Consider the following 12300-nt stretch of genomic DNA (forward strand, 5'->3'; position numbering starts at 1 on the left):
GCTATGTCAGTTACATCTGGGGCAGCCCCCCCCTCCCCCCCCAGAGCGATGGGCTCAGGCTCGCTGCAGACCCAGGCCGTGTCGCTATGTCAGTTACATCTGGGGCAGCCCCCCCAGAGCAATGGGCTCAGGCTCGCTGCAGACCCAGGCCCTGTCGCTATGTCAGTTACATCTGGGGCAGCCCCCCCCTCCCCCCCAGAGCGATGGGCTCAGGCTCGCTGCAGTGTCGCTATGTCAGTTACATCTGGGGCAGCTCCCCCCTCTCAGAGCAATGGGCTCAGGCTCTCTGCAGACCCAGGCCGTGTCGCTATGTCAGTTACATCTGGGGCAGCCCCCCCCTCCCCCCCCCAGAGCGATGGGCTCAGGCTCGCTGCAGACCCAGGCCGTGTCGCTATGTCAGTTACATCTGGGGCAGCCCCCCCCTCCCCCCCCCCAGAGCGATGGGCTCAGGCTCGCTGCAGACCCAGGCCGTGTCACTATGTCAGTTACATCTGGGGCAGCCCCCCCCTCCCCCCCCAGAGCGATGGGCTCAGGCTCGCTGCAGACCCAGGCCGTGTCACTATGTCAGTTACATCTGGGGCAGCCCCCCCCTCCCCCCCCAGAGCGATGGGCTCAGGCTCGCTGCAGACCCAGGCCGTGTCACTATGTCAGTTACATCTGGGGCAGCCCCCCCCTCCCCCCCAGAGCGATGGGCTCAGGCTCGCTGCAGTGTCGCTATGTCAGTTACATCTGGGGCAGCTCCCCCTTCTCAGAGCGATGGGCTCAGGCTCGCTGCAGACCCAGGCCGTGTCGCTATGTCAGTTACATCTGGGGCAGCTCCCCCCCTCAGAGCGATGGGCTCAGGCTCGCTGCAGACCCAGGCCGTGTCGCTATGTCAGTTACATCTGGGGCAGCCCCCCCTCCCCCCCTCAGAGCGATGGGCTCAGGCTCGCTGCAGACCCAGGCCGTGTCGCTATGTCAGTTACATCTGGGGCAGCCCCCCCTCCCCCCCCAGAGCGATGGGCTCAGGCTCTCTGCAGACCCAGGCAGGGTCACTGCATTAGTGACGCTCAGTTCATGTTTTTCAGTCTCACGATCTCAAGCGCATGGGACTGACGTTTTCGGAGGAAAGCAGCAACCGTGCCATGATGGTGGGACTCCAGGCATGGGGTCTCTCATGCCTGTGCTCTGATGCCGCTCTGGAGGCAATTAGCCAATAGAGGGGCCCTGGCTGCAGCTCACCTGCAGGGAAAATCCGTATGAGCAATCGCACAGCAGCCGCTTGGCTCCTTCCAGCCCTGCCACTATGCGCGGGGGTGAACGTTCCTGGCTCTCCCACGCTGATGAATGCAGCAGTGGTTTCATCTCTCTGGCCTGGCTGCCAACAGCCTGGCTGAGAAAGGGCCTGCGTGCCGCTCCCTCCTGGATTGATTTCCCGTCCATTGGCGGCTGCTAATCGATACCCCCTGTCCCGGTAATGTGACGAGCCGCTGTTGCAGGGCCCTTGTGCTGCGGCAGAGCAGAGCGTGGGCAGAAGGGGTGGGGGTTTAGGGGGGATAAATACTACGTCCCGCACGCTCCGTTCCCCTGCGAAAGCGGGCGGAACCAGCGGGCTGGGCCCGAAGAGCCCTCTGCGGCTGGCTCTGGCCGGGGGTTTGTATTGCAAAGCTCGGTCTATGTCTGTGCTGCGCTGGCTCTGGTCGCCCCAGTGCCCCCAGATGAGCTTCCTCCCGCAGCATCCCCAGAGCCCCCAGGCCGGGTTACCAGGGGCTCAGCGCCCGCCCCGCAAACTCAGCTCCCAGTCAGTAAAAGGGCCAGGCTTCCCGAAGCTCCCGAGAGGGAACCCCGACCTCTGCTTGGGAGCTGAATTCTCGAGACCCCGGCCCTCGGGAACTCACCCAAGGTCACGTGGGGAGCCTGGCATAGAACCCAGGCATCCTGGGTCCCGGCCCAGAGCCTCCCCTGCCCAGCTGTCCTGCCTCCTGGGGGTCAAGTGGGCTGTGCAGGACCATTCCCCAGAGGGCTGGGAGTCGGTTGCCGGTGGCGGGCAAACCCCTGATGCGGGAGCGGAATCTGGTGGGGGGAAGCTCACCGATTGTGCGAGACTCACGCTGGCCTGGCGTCCTGCGTGGTGCAGCCTGTGGAGTTCCCAGGGTTCCTGCAGCCAGCCAACGCCTTGGGCTTGGGCAGCACCGTGGCCTGGCAGCCGGTGGCAGCTGCCCACCCCAGCCCGTGGCAGGGACTCGCCCGGGCTATTGGCAGGTGTCCCAGCCAGAAACGAGTTCCCGCACAGCGGTTGGTTGTCGCTTCCCAGCTGCCTCTGCAGCCGTGGGGCGCGGGGCCAGGAGGGGCACGGGGCCGTTCGGTGTCCGTACGTCTGGCGAGGGCAGAGGGACTGCTTCCTCCTCTGCTCGAGGTCACCCAGCACCTCTGCCTGCGGCTACAGCAGCCAAGGCACCAGAATAATTCCCAGCCCGTTGGTAGGCGGGAAGAACGTTGCCGTGGAAAACTGCCCTGTTTGCCGAGAACAAAGTTAAACTGCTCTCTGCCAGGTGAGATGCGGGAGAGGAATGACAGGCTGGGGGGGGAGCCCGTGGCTGGGGAGGACTCCTCATCTGGCGGAGGCGAGGCTGGGCCTCCCCCCCGCTCCAGCTGTCGGGGCACCGCACACAGTACAAGTCGCTGGTGATGGTGGGAGCTGCCGCAGGCTGTCTACCCCCGAGAGCAGCTGTGCGGCCGAGCGGGGCTGGTGTTCTGCTTTGGCTCGGGGTCTGCCGCACCCAGCCTCCACGCCTCTCGTCCTCTTGCTGCCCGGGTCTGCTGCCCAACGCAGGCCATGAGCTGCTGGGGCCTCTGGCTGCTGAGGGTAACGACTGCAGCTTTCACCCCAACGGGGCGGCTGGCGATAACGAGGAGAGAGGTGCTGAGTGTCCAGCAGCGCCCAGAGCGGGGGCCCCAGCAGGCTGAGCGCTGCAGGCAGAGCAGGAGACGGTCCCTACCCTGAAGAGCTCCCAGTCTACAAAGGCAAGATTGTTACATGCATTGTGCATGGGGGGAGCTGAGCTACAGAGAGACACAGGGACTTGCCTAAGGCCGCTCAGGGCATCACTGGCAGAGCCAGGAATTGGACGTGAGCCAGCTGAGCAGCAGGATGGGGCAGGGGTTAGGAGCGTGGGCCTGAGATTGGTTCTTTGCTCTGCCCTGGGTGACCTTGGGCAAGTTATGTAGCCTGCTCCAGGGCAGGGGGTATGGGGGACTGAGCTAGGACACCTGGGTTCTATTCCTGGCCTTGCCACTGACCTGCTGGGCAACTTGGAGTATGTCCCTTCCCCTCCCTGTGCCTCAGTTTTACCTTGTGCCCTTTGTCTAATTGGTTTGTAATTTCTTCTGGGTGGGGGGTTGTGTCTGGGCAGGGCCTGGCACCATGGCCCCTCTGGCTGCAGTAGTGGTGAGCATCACTCAGGTGTGATGTTATTGACATAATCTGGGACCGTACCCATCATTGTTGCAACCAAGGTCCTCTAGTGGCACCAAATCATGTATAAAGGGGGCCAAATAAGGTGTCTAAGACAAGGTTATGGGTTGCTGGTTATGATTATGCTGTCTATATGTGTGTATCCTTTTCAAATTTATGCTCTGCTTCTGGGTGACACCCCAGACAAGTTGGTGTCAGCTCTGCCTAGCCTGCTGGGTGGCCCATTAAGGACCATCAGCTACACAACTGACCCATTGAGAGAAGGCAGACACGCCTGGGGACTCAGCAAGGCGTGCAGGGACCTGCCTCTGGACAGAACTCTGAGGTGTTTCCAGGCCATGGGATGGGCAGCTTGTCTTTGGGACAAAGAAAGCAGAGACCACCTGGGAAGAGACTATAAAAACCTGCTGCAGCTCCTCCATCTTGTCTTCAATACTGCTTCTTACCTCTGGAGGGACTTTGCTACACTGAAGCTTTGAACCAAGGACTGAAAGACCCATCCCAGCTGGGGATGTTGTCCAGAGACTTGATTTGAACCTGCCATTTATTCCATCACTGCTGCAAGCCTGAACCAAGAACTTCTCCATGACTGGATGTCATTGATTCCATTTAAGCGATTCTAGCTCTCATCTGTATCTTTTTCCTATTATGATAGTTGGGTCCCACCAGAACCAGCATCGTTACAGTGGTGTAGTCGGCAGGGCACTGTAACGATGCTGGTTCTGGCAGGACCCAACTGAGAGTGCCAATTCAGGACAAATTGCTTAAAGCAGGGCGGTTACAGCCCAAGGCTGGGGTTTTTCCACCTCTAAGGCAAACCAAACCAGCCAGACAGAGAGGACTTGTGGTTAGCCAGTGGGGTAAAGCCAAAGTCACATAAGCAATTCCCTTAGACACTCCAGTTTCCCAGTATCTCCACCAGTGCCATTCGTTATGGGGACGAATGGTTATGAAAACCAATACCCCAGTAAAAGAAAAAAGGTTCTCTCGATCCCAAAGGACCAAGCCCCAGACCCAGGTCAATATACACATCAGATCTTACCCACAAATCACGCTGTTGCCAACCCTTTAGAATCTAAAGGTTTACTCATAATCGGAAAAAGATAGAGACGAGAGCTAGAATGGGTTCAATGGAATCAATGACATACAGTAACGGCCAAGTTCTTGGTTCAGGCTTGTAGCAGTGATAGAATACATTGCAGGTTCAAATCAAGTCTCTGGGAAACACCCACAGCGGGGATGGGTCCTTCAGTCCTTGGTTCAAAGCTTCAGTGCAGCCAAGTCCCCCCAGAGGCAGGAAGCAGGATTGAAGACCAGATGGAGGAGCTGCAGCAGCTTTGTATAGTCTCTTGCCAGGTGGTCTCTGCTTTCTGTGTCCCAAGGACACGCTGCCCATCCCCTGGCCTGGAAACACCCCAGAGCTCTGTGCATAAGCAGGTCCCTGGATGCCTGGCTGAGTCCCCAGGCGTGTCTGCCTTCCCTCAGTGGGTCAGTTGTGTCGCTGATGGTCCTTAGTGGGCCACCCAGCAGGCTAGGCAGAGCTGACCCCAACTTGTCTGGGGCGTCCCCCGGAAGCAGAGCATAAGTTTGAAATACAGACACTATAGAGCCACTATTCATAACTTTAACTACAAAAATGATACCCACACACACAGACAGCATAATCCTAACCAGCAAACCTTAACCTTAGGCACCTGATTTGACCCCCTTTATACAGGATTTGGTGCCACTACAGGACCTTGGTTGCAACAACGATCAATATGGTCCCAGATTATGTCAATAACGTCACATCAGGGCGCGTCTATGCTGCAGAGGGAAGCTGGGGCAGGGAGTCTCAGAGCCTGGGTCGGTTGACTCGGGCTTGCAGGGCTGAAAGCCGTGTGGACAGCGCTGCAAGCCGTGTGGACAGCGCTGCTTGGGCTGGAGCCTGGCGTCTGAGATTCAGAGCCCTGCCCGAGCGGGAATGGCCCCGTGGCTACCGTTAGCCCTGCGGCCCAGCCAGTCACTCTGGGCTCTGAGACTCGGCACCTCAGGGGTTGGTTTGCTGCTCAGACGCGCCCTGAGCACGTGAGGAGTGGAGGAGACGTCCGACAGGACTGGGCCCTTGGAGGGCGCGAGGCTGCTGGAGGGGGGGTGGTGTTGTGCTGGGGGGGGTGGCGCGGCGTTGTGCCGGGGGCTCTTGCCCCCGGGGCACTGAGCTCTTGCTGCAGCCGCGGTCGCCTTCACCGCCTCGTCCGGAGAGCAGCGAGCGAGATGAGCCGTAGGCAACCTCGTGCACCGCCTGCTAGATCCTAACTGCACCGGCAGCTCCTGGGGGCACGGTGCAGCTGGGCTCGGGCGCAGGCGGTCAGAGGGGAGCTGACCCCGGGACCAGAGAGGCCCGACGGGCTGGAGGACCTGTGTGCTGGGGCCCAGTCCGCGCTGTGGAGGAATTTCTAGCGCTGTGCAGAGGCTGGGCCTGGGCGTAGGGCGACGAGCCGCTCCCCGTGGCCCTGGTCTAGCGTCTCCAGCTGGTTTCAGAGCTTCGTGTGCTGGGAACCCCCTGACGGGGGTTAAAAGGGAATCACCAGGACCAACTGTCAGTGACGCTAAAGGCCCCACTCTGGGGAGTGGACACGACCCCCTGAGAACCCTCCCCCCTGGAGCTGTCTGAAAGGCCCCACCCCACAGCACAGGGGGGCAGCTGATTCAGCAAAGCATGGCAGTGTGGGGCACTTCAGCTCCTTCTTAAAATGCTGGGCCCAGATTCAGAGTCTGCAGGTCTTCTCAGCTCCCCCGCGCCTCCAGTGGGAGCAGAGCTGGAGTTACAGCAGCCCTGAGGCTGCTCCGCTTTATATTGCTGGTCCCAGACATGAAGCACCAAGGGCAGGCTTAAAGCCTTTTACACCTGCCCCAAGTGCAAGGCGGTTGTGTTCTGTTCTGGAGGGGTGGCTGGGTGAGCTGGCCCTGGCTGGAGCTCAGGGCACAGGAAGCTCACAGGCTTTGGCCTGAGGACCGGAAAGCACTGCAGCCCTCTGGCTACTCGGGCTCTGGGGTGGCTGATACCAGGATGAGACAGGCATGGGGGAACCCCTGTCCAAGCGAGTCTGGATCAAGGGACTTTTGGGGCCCTGTCAAGGTTCCTTCCCCACTCTGAACTCTAGGGTACAGATGTGGGGACCTGCATGAAAAACTCCTAAGTTTACTTTCACCAGCTTAGGTTAAAACTTCCCCTAGGTACAAATTAATGTTATCCTTTGCCCCTGGATCCACTGCCACCACCAAACTTTAACTGGATTTACTGGGAAACGTAGCTTGGACACATCTTTCTCCCCAAAATCCTCCCAACCATTGCACCCCACTTCCTGGGGAAGGTTTGGTAAAAATCCTCACCAATTTGCATAGGTGACCACAGACCCAAACCCTTGGATCTTAGAACAATAAAAAAACATTCAGTTTTCTTACAAGAAGACTTTTAATAGAAGTAAAGGAATCACCTCTGTAAAATCAGGATGGTAGATACCTTACAGGGTAATTAGATTCAAAACATAGAGAATCCCTCTAGGCAAAACCTTAAGTTACAAAAAAAGACACACAGGCAGGAATAGTCATTCTATTCAGCACAGTTCTTTTCTCAGCCATTTAAAGAAATCAGAATCTAACACATACCTAGCTAGATTACTTACTAAAGTTCTAAGACTCCATTCCTGTTCTGTCCCCGGCAAAAGCAGCATACAGACAGACACAGACCCTTTGTTTCTCTCCCTCCTCCCAGCTTTTGAAAGTATCTTGTCTCTTCATTGGTCATTTTGGTCAGGTGCCAGCGAGGTTACCTTTAGCTTCTTAACCCTTTACAGGTGAGAGGATTTTTCCTCTGGCCAGGAGGGATTTTAAAGGGGTTTACCCTTCCCTTTATATTTCTGACAGGCCCCAACTGCTGATTCCTAATTTGTCTGTTGTACCACACTGGGGGCCCATGTGCTGTAACGCCTGGAGCAGGACTCCTGGGTTCTGCTCCCAGCTCTGGGAGGCGGATCTTGGTGTCAATCCGCATGGTGCCCAGTTTGCTGTGTGGCGAACTCTTTGCAGCCAGTTCAGGACCCATCTTGTGTCCCTAGGGCGCGTGCAAACGTGCACACGTGGGGCTCGGGAAAACTTGGTGGCACTTTCCTCTCCAAGTGCATCACCAGCCTGCCAGCGCCCCCCTGCGCATCGGCCCGCACACGGGGCAGCGAGGCTGGGTGGGCGTGGGCGACGTTTCCCCGTTTGCCGTGTTTGGTTAGTACCTTCCGTAAGACACGGCAGCTTCTCAGTCAGAGGAATTGTGTCGTGCGTCTACACCCACAAGAAAGGGCACAGCACTGTTCTCCAGCCCCCGGGCGATGACAGGCAGAGCGCTGTCGGCATTAAGTCTTTCCTGACAAGTACATCTGATAATCATGCATCATATTAATTCACCTGTCATAGCAGTAAGTGAACATCGCTGTTCAGATCTGCCTCCTTCCTAAACAGCCATTACCCGGAGACATGGCTCCCCGGCTTGACAGCGCTGCGCAGAGATTGCGGGGAGGACTTGGGCAGGGTTATTTCTGCATGGATTGCTGTACGCACACACCATGAGTGTGCACAAACACACCCCAGCACCAGCAACCCAGTCCCTCCCTGCCTTTCCTTGCCTGACACAACTCATCACAACTGGGTGGAGAGAGGACAGGGAGGAGGAGTAACTTGGTGGGAGGCTGCTGCAGGAAGCCGCTTGCCCTTGGTTGCTGTTCCTGCTCAGCCCTGCGTAACGGTCCTTCAATTGCAGGCGTAGCTTTTAATTATTTCTCTACCGTGGCAGCAGCCAGAGGCTTCAGCCCAGCAGTGCCGGGTGCTCGACAATCACAGGACAAGTAGCCTGCTTTGAGTTGAAGTAGGTGAGTCCGCACAGGGGGTTGGTGCTGTGTTTGTGTGGACTGGGCCTTGCCCGCACAGCTGTGACCCCCTCCTCTGGGAGCAAACGCTGATCCCAGGCAGAATTGCACAATGCGGTGCCTGACTCTGGACCCATCTGTTTGCAGGTGCTGATGGTGCAGCCAGATGTGAGGTGACGCCCCAGGGGAAGGGGCTATAGATAGGAGAAGATTTGGTGGGGTGGAGAACAGAAGCGCTCTGGGTTTGAAATCTCACTTTTCCCCCAAAGGTTCATTGTGAAATCCACCCCGTCCTTGTTCGTGCGCTGAAACCTCAGCCCCACCTTGTGACCATTCAGACGGCAGCTTGAAGCGAAGAGACCCCCGGAGAGACTTAATCTCCTTCGCTTGTTTCTGCAGCAGCCCCTGGCTGGAGAAGGGGACAGGCAGGGTTAGAGTTCAAAGCCCGTTCCCTGATGGTCGCACCTCGAAACCCCAGCTGAGATTGGGGCCCCGTCGGGCCGGGCGCTGCACGGACAGGGGGACAGACAGCCCCTGCCCCCACAAGCTCACAGACGAAGCAGAGAGGGCTCTGCCCCACTTGAACCCGGATCTCCTGTGCCCCAGCCTAGTGCTTTAACCGTCCAGCCTCCTGGCAGCTCTCATGGGAGGTTTGCCCTGACATCAGCCCAGCAGTGACGCTGCCAGGGGTACATCGGTCAGACTTAGCCTGGGGCTGAACTCCACTGATGCCCGACATCGAGTGGGGAAAGCGGGGCTCGTTCCCAGCCTGGACGAGGTCTCAGAGGCGTCGTTTCCCATGTGCTGCCGACAGAGGCAGGCCTGGGCTGGAGGAACGTGGGCAGTCGCTCTGCTCCTGTCTTCGGGCGTTTGCTCCCCCTGCGATGACTCCGGGGTGCAATATCATCAGGGAGCGTGTTACCCCACTGCCTGCTAATTTCTACCCACTGGGCTGGAGATTTGAGAGCAGTTTTATCCTGCGCCGTGTCCAATCAGTCCCTTCCCATGTGAAACACGATGTTAAAACCACTGTGCGCTGAGCAAAGTATCGTCCCCGGCTCATTACAGGCACCAGGTCATTTGTCTCTGCCTGGCCCAGTGCAGTGGCAGCCAAGAGAGACGAGTTTGCTGTTGATTTTCATAAGTAATCATGATGAATTGCCCAGGAAATGTTAAACGACCCAGTGCAGAAATGCCGGCTTATGGCCTGAATGAATCAGGCAGGCGGGGAAGGAAGGGGCATCTCCTGGCATGCACGCTGCCACAGGGAGTAGCCCCTGCCAGCCCAGCGGGGCCTGGTCAGCGGCTCAGTTGCAGCCATCAGCAAAGAAAAGACGCTGGGATTGGCCGGAAACCCTGAACAGGGAGATCGGGGCGGGGGAGAGGCAGCCTCATGGGAGCCTCGAGACGGGAGCAGAGATTTGCCAGATCGGCTCAGAGCAGGGGCCATCCAGCCTAGTCTGTGCTCTCTGGCTGCCGAGGAAAGTGCCTGGGGTAACCTGGGCCTGGTGGAAGTTCCCCCCCAGTCTAGTGGTTAGGGGTCAGCCTGCACCCCAGAGCAACAGCCCAGCCAGGACTCCTGTGTGTCCTGTCGTTTTAACGCTCAATGGGGTAACTCTGGATATTCTCCTTCCTATGAAACTCCTCGTCTCTGCTGGTGCCCGCTGAGCAGGGAACGGTGTCGGAGGCCCTTCCTGCGGGCTGCCCAGTCCTCCACTCAGCATGGGGAGGTTCTGGTCTCTCCCTGGGGAACGGGGAATATTTTTGCATGTGCCTAAGGGATTAAGGAGCCTGATTGAATGGGATTTAGGTGCCAAAGGTGCTTTGGAAAATTCTGCCTAGTGAGAGCCTCCGATGTCGTTCTGAGCAGGGGACATGGGGCTGGTCTGAGGCTGTAGCTCGCACTCCCACAGAGCCACCCTCTGGCCCCTGTGCCAGGTGCTTTCGCCTTGATTTCACTGCACGGGAAGGATTCTTACCCCTTTTTCCGACGAGGGGACTGAGGCACAGAGCTATTAAATGATTTGCTCGAGGTCACACAGGGAATCAGCAGCAGAGCCAGGAACTGAACCATCTCCCTGGTCCCAGACGCCTGCCTGACCCCCAGGGCGGACTGCTGGGACACGCTGTGACTAGGCAGGGCAGCTGAGCCAGGCCATATGTGTGACCTGGGGAGGACTCCACCTTGACGGGCGAGAGCGTGACGGACGGGCGTGCTGGGCGTGCAGACAGCCCCCGAGGGCCCGGGCGCAAGGCCTGCAGCAGTGCTGGGTGGGGCAGAAGCGTTGTCCTGACCAACGTGATGGGGGACCCGATCGCTCACTGGTGCAGGAGAGTCTGGTGTGTCTGTGCCTAGCAATCGGGGGAGGTTGGGGGACAGGGAGTGTGGAGGTGGGGGGTGAATGAGGGAAATCGGAGTGTGTGTGGGGGGAGGGAGCTGCGTTTTCATGATCCTGTTCACACCACCTGGCTCCCTGTTGTGGGCGTCTCGCAGCGAGTGCGTGGCAGCAGGGGTCTGGTCACCCCGCTGCGGCCTGTGGGCAGCACCCCCAGCCGATATAATGCAATAGGATGGGCCCCAGAGGGCAGAAATTCACACCCGGGGCAGGGTCCAGCACAAAGCCTCAGCCCACCCAGCCCTTCACCCATGGGCAGGGGCTAGGCCCCACTTCAGCCCTGCTGCAGCTCGTGCTGGGCCCTTCCCAGGGGTGAGGGACCTTGGGACGCCAGGCCCTGAACTCACCCTCGAGGAGCAGAGGCTGAAACAGCTGATTGGTCCCCTGCCTCCTCCTAAAAGGCACCGTCCTAATTGCCATTCCCTCGTCAGTCCTTTCTCACTGCTTGTGGCCTCCATGCAGGCAGGGAAGAGTTTGCCCAGGCTCCGGGGTGGCATCTGTTCACCTCTCCGCCGGTCTGTGATGAGCAGGGCTCTTTGTCACTTCAGTCATGGCGGACTCGTCAAGTATGTCCAAAGGGACCTGAAATTAGAGGAAATAAATTAGCAATTTGTTCGTGTAGCTTTTCTCCCCTGCGGGGAGAGTCACCTCAGCACAGGGAATTACCGAAACATCAATCCCATGACTGTTAGATAAAAGGGTCTGAGTTTTGCAGTTTGATAGAGGGCTCGCTCAGTGCCTCTCCCCCGAAGGCACCGCATGTCGTTCATGTGTCAGCACGAGACACGGACGGTTCGGGACTGTGGGGAAATTGTCTCGTTCCTCTACCAGGTGCAGACGGTCGCCACCAGGGAAACACAGGGCCAGATTCCCTTCGAGTCAGTGCAGTTACACCAGTCTGGAAACTGGCCGAGAAACACATCCCTGAGGTGGTGTTAGCAGCAGCCCTGTGGTCCCACTGGAGTCCCCTGGTGCCAGGCTCTGCACGAACTCCAAAAGAGCCCTGGCCCCCAGGGAGTTTGCGACCTACGTGGACAAGGCAGAATGATCATCCGTGCGGTACAGGTGGAGAACCGAGAGCTGCAGCGACTCGCCCCAGGTCGTGCGGGGGGAGTCCCCACAATTGAGCCAAGGGAAGAAAACCGCACACACCCTCTGCTCTGGAAGGTGCGACCCAAACAGTCAGCAAGCCATGCAGCACAGAGTTCCCAGGCTTCTCCTGTAGCTCCCGTCCGGCGTCGTGGGCAGGAGCGTGCATCGAAGGAGGGTGATCTTCACCCCTTGTGCTGCGCTGCTGAACCGGGGCCACCTGCTCCCGGAACCTGCCGCAGTGTGTGGGGGGTGCATGGCCCCTTGCGGGCCTTTGCAGCCCTGCGTGTCTGTGACTGTAGGTGCTGCCGGAGCTACCCACCCAAAGGCGGCAGGCACCGCGGGAGCGCGACTCTTCTGAGCACTGCACGGAGGCCGTACCTGCGTCTGTCACGTACTGGCACAGGGCGGCGTTCCTTTACTTCACAACGACAGCTGTCTGCCCAGCCCCGGCAAGGAGAAAGGG

General features: G+C 58.7%; 1 protein-coding gene across 5 annotated transcripts in view; it reads left to right on the forward strand.

The window, feature by feature from the left end:
- OLFM2 (olfactomedin 2) overlaps window positions 1-12300 on the forward strand; it is a 74550-nt gene that overhangs the window by 17238 nt on the left and 45012 nt on the right. The window contains exon 2 of one of the 5 annotated variants that reach the window (XM_077838587.1): window positions 8512-8517. The exons of the other annotated variants lie outside the window; for them this stretch is intronic. Within the exon in view, the coding sequence (XP_077694713.1) occupies window positions 8512-8517 (6 nt within the window). The remainder of the gene's footprint in view (window positions 1-8511; window positions 8518-12300) is intronic. 5 annotated transcript variants of the gene reach the window in all.

This window comes from Eretmochelys imbricata, chromosome 20 (genome assembly GCF_965152235.1).
Source record: "Eretmochelys imbricata isolate rEreImb1 chromosome 20, rEreImb1.hap1, whole genome shotgun sequence".
NCBI lineage: Eukaryota > Metazoa > Chordata > Testudines > Cheloniidae > Eretmochelys > Eretmochelys imbricata.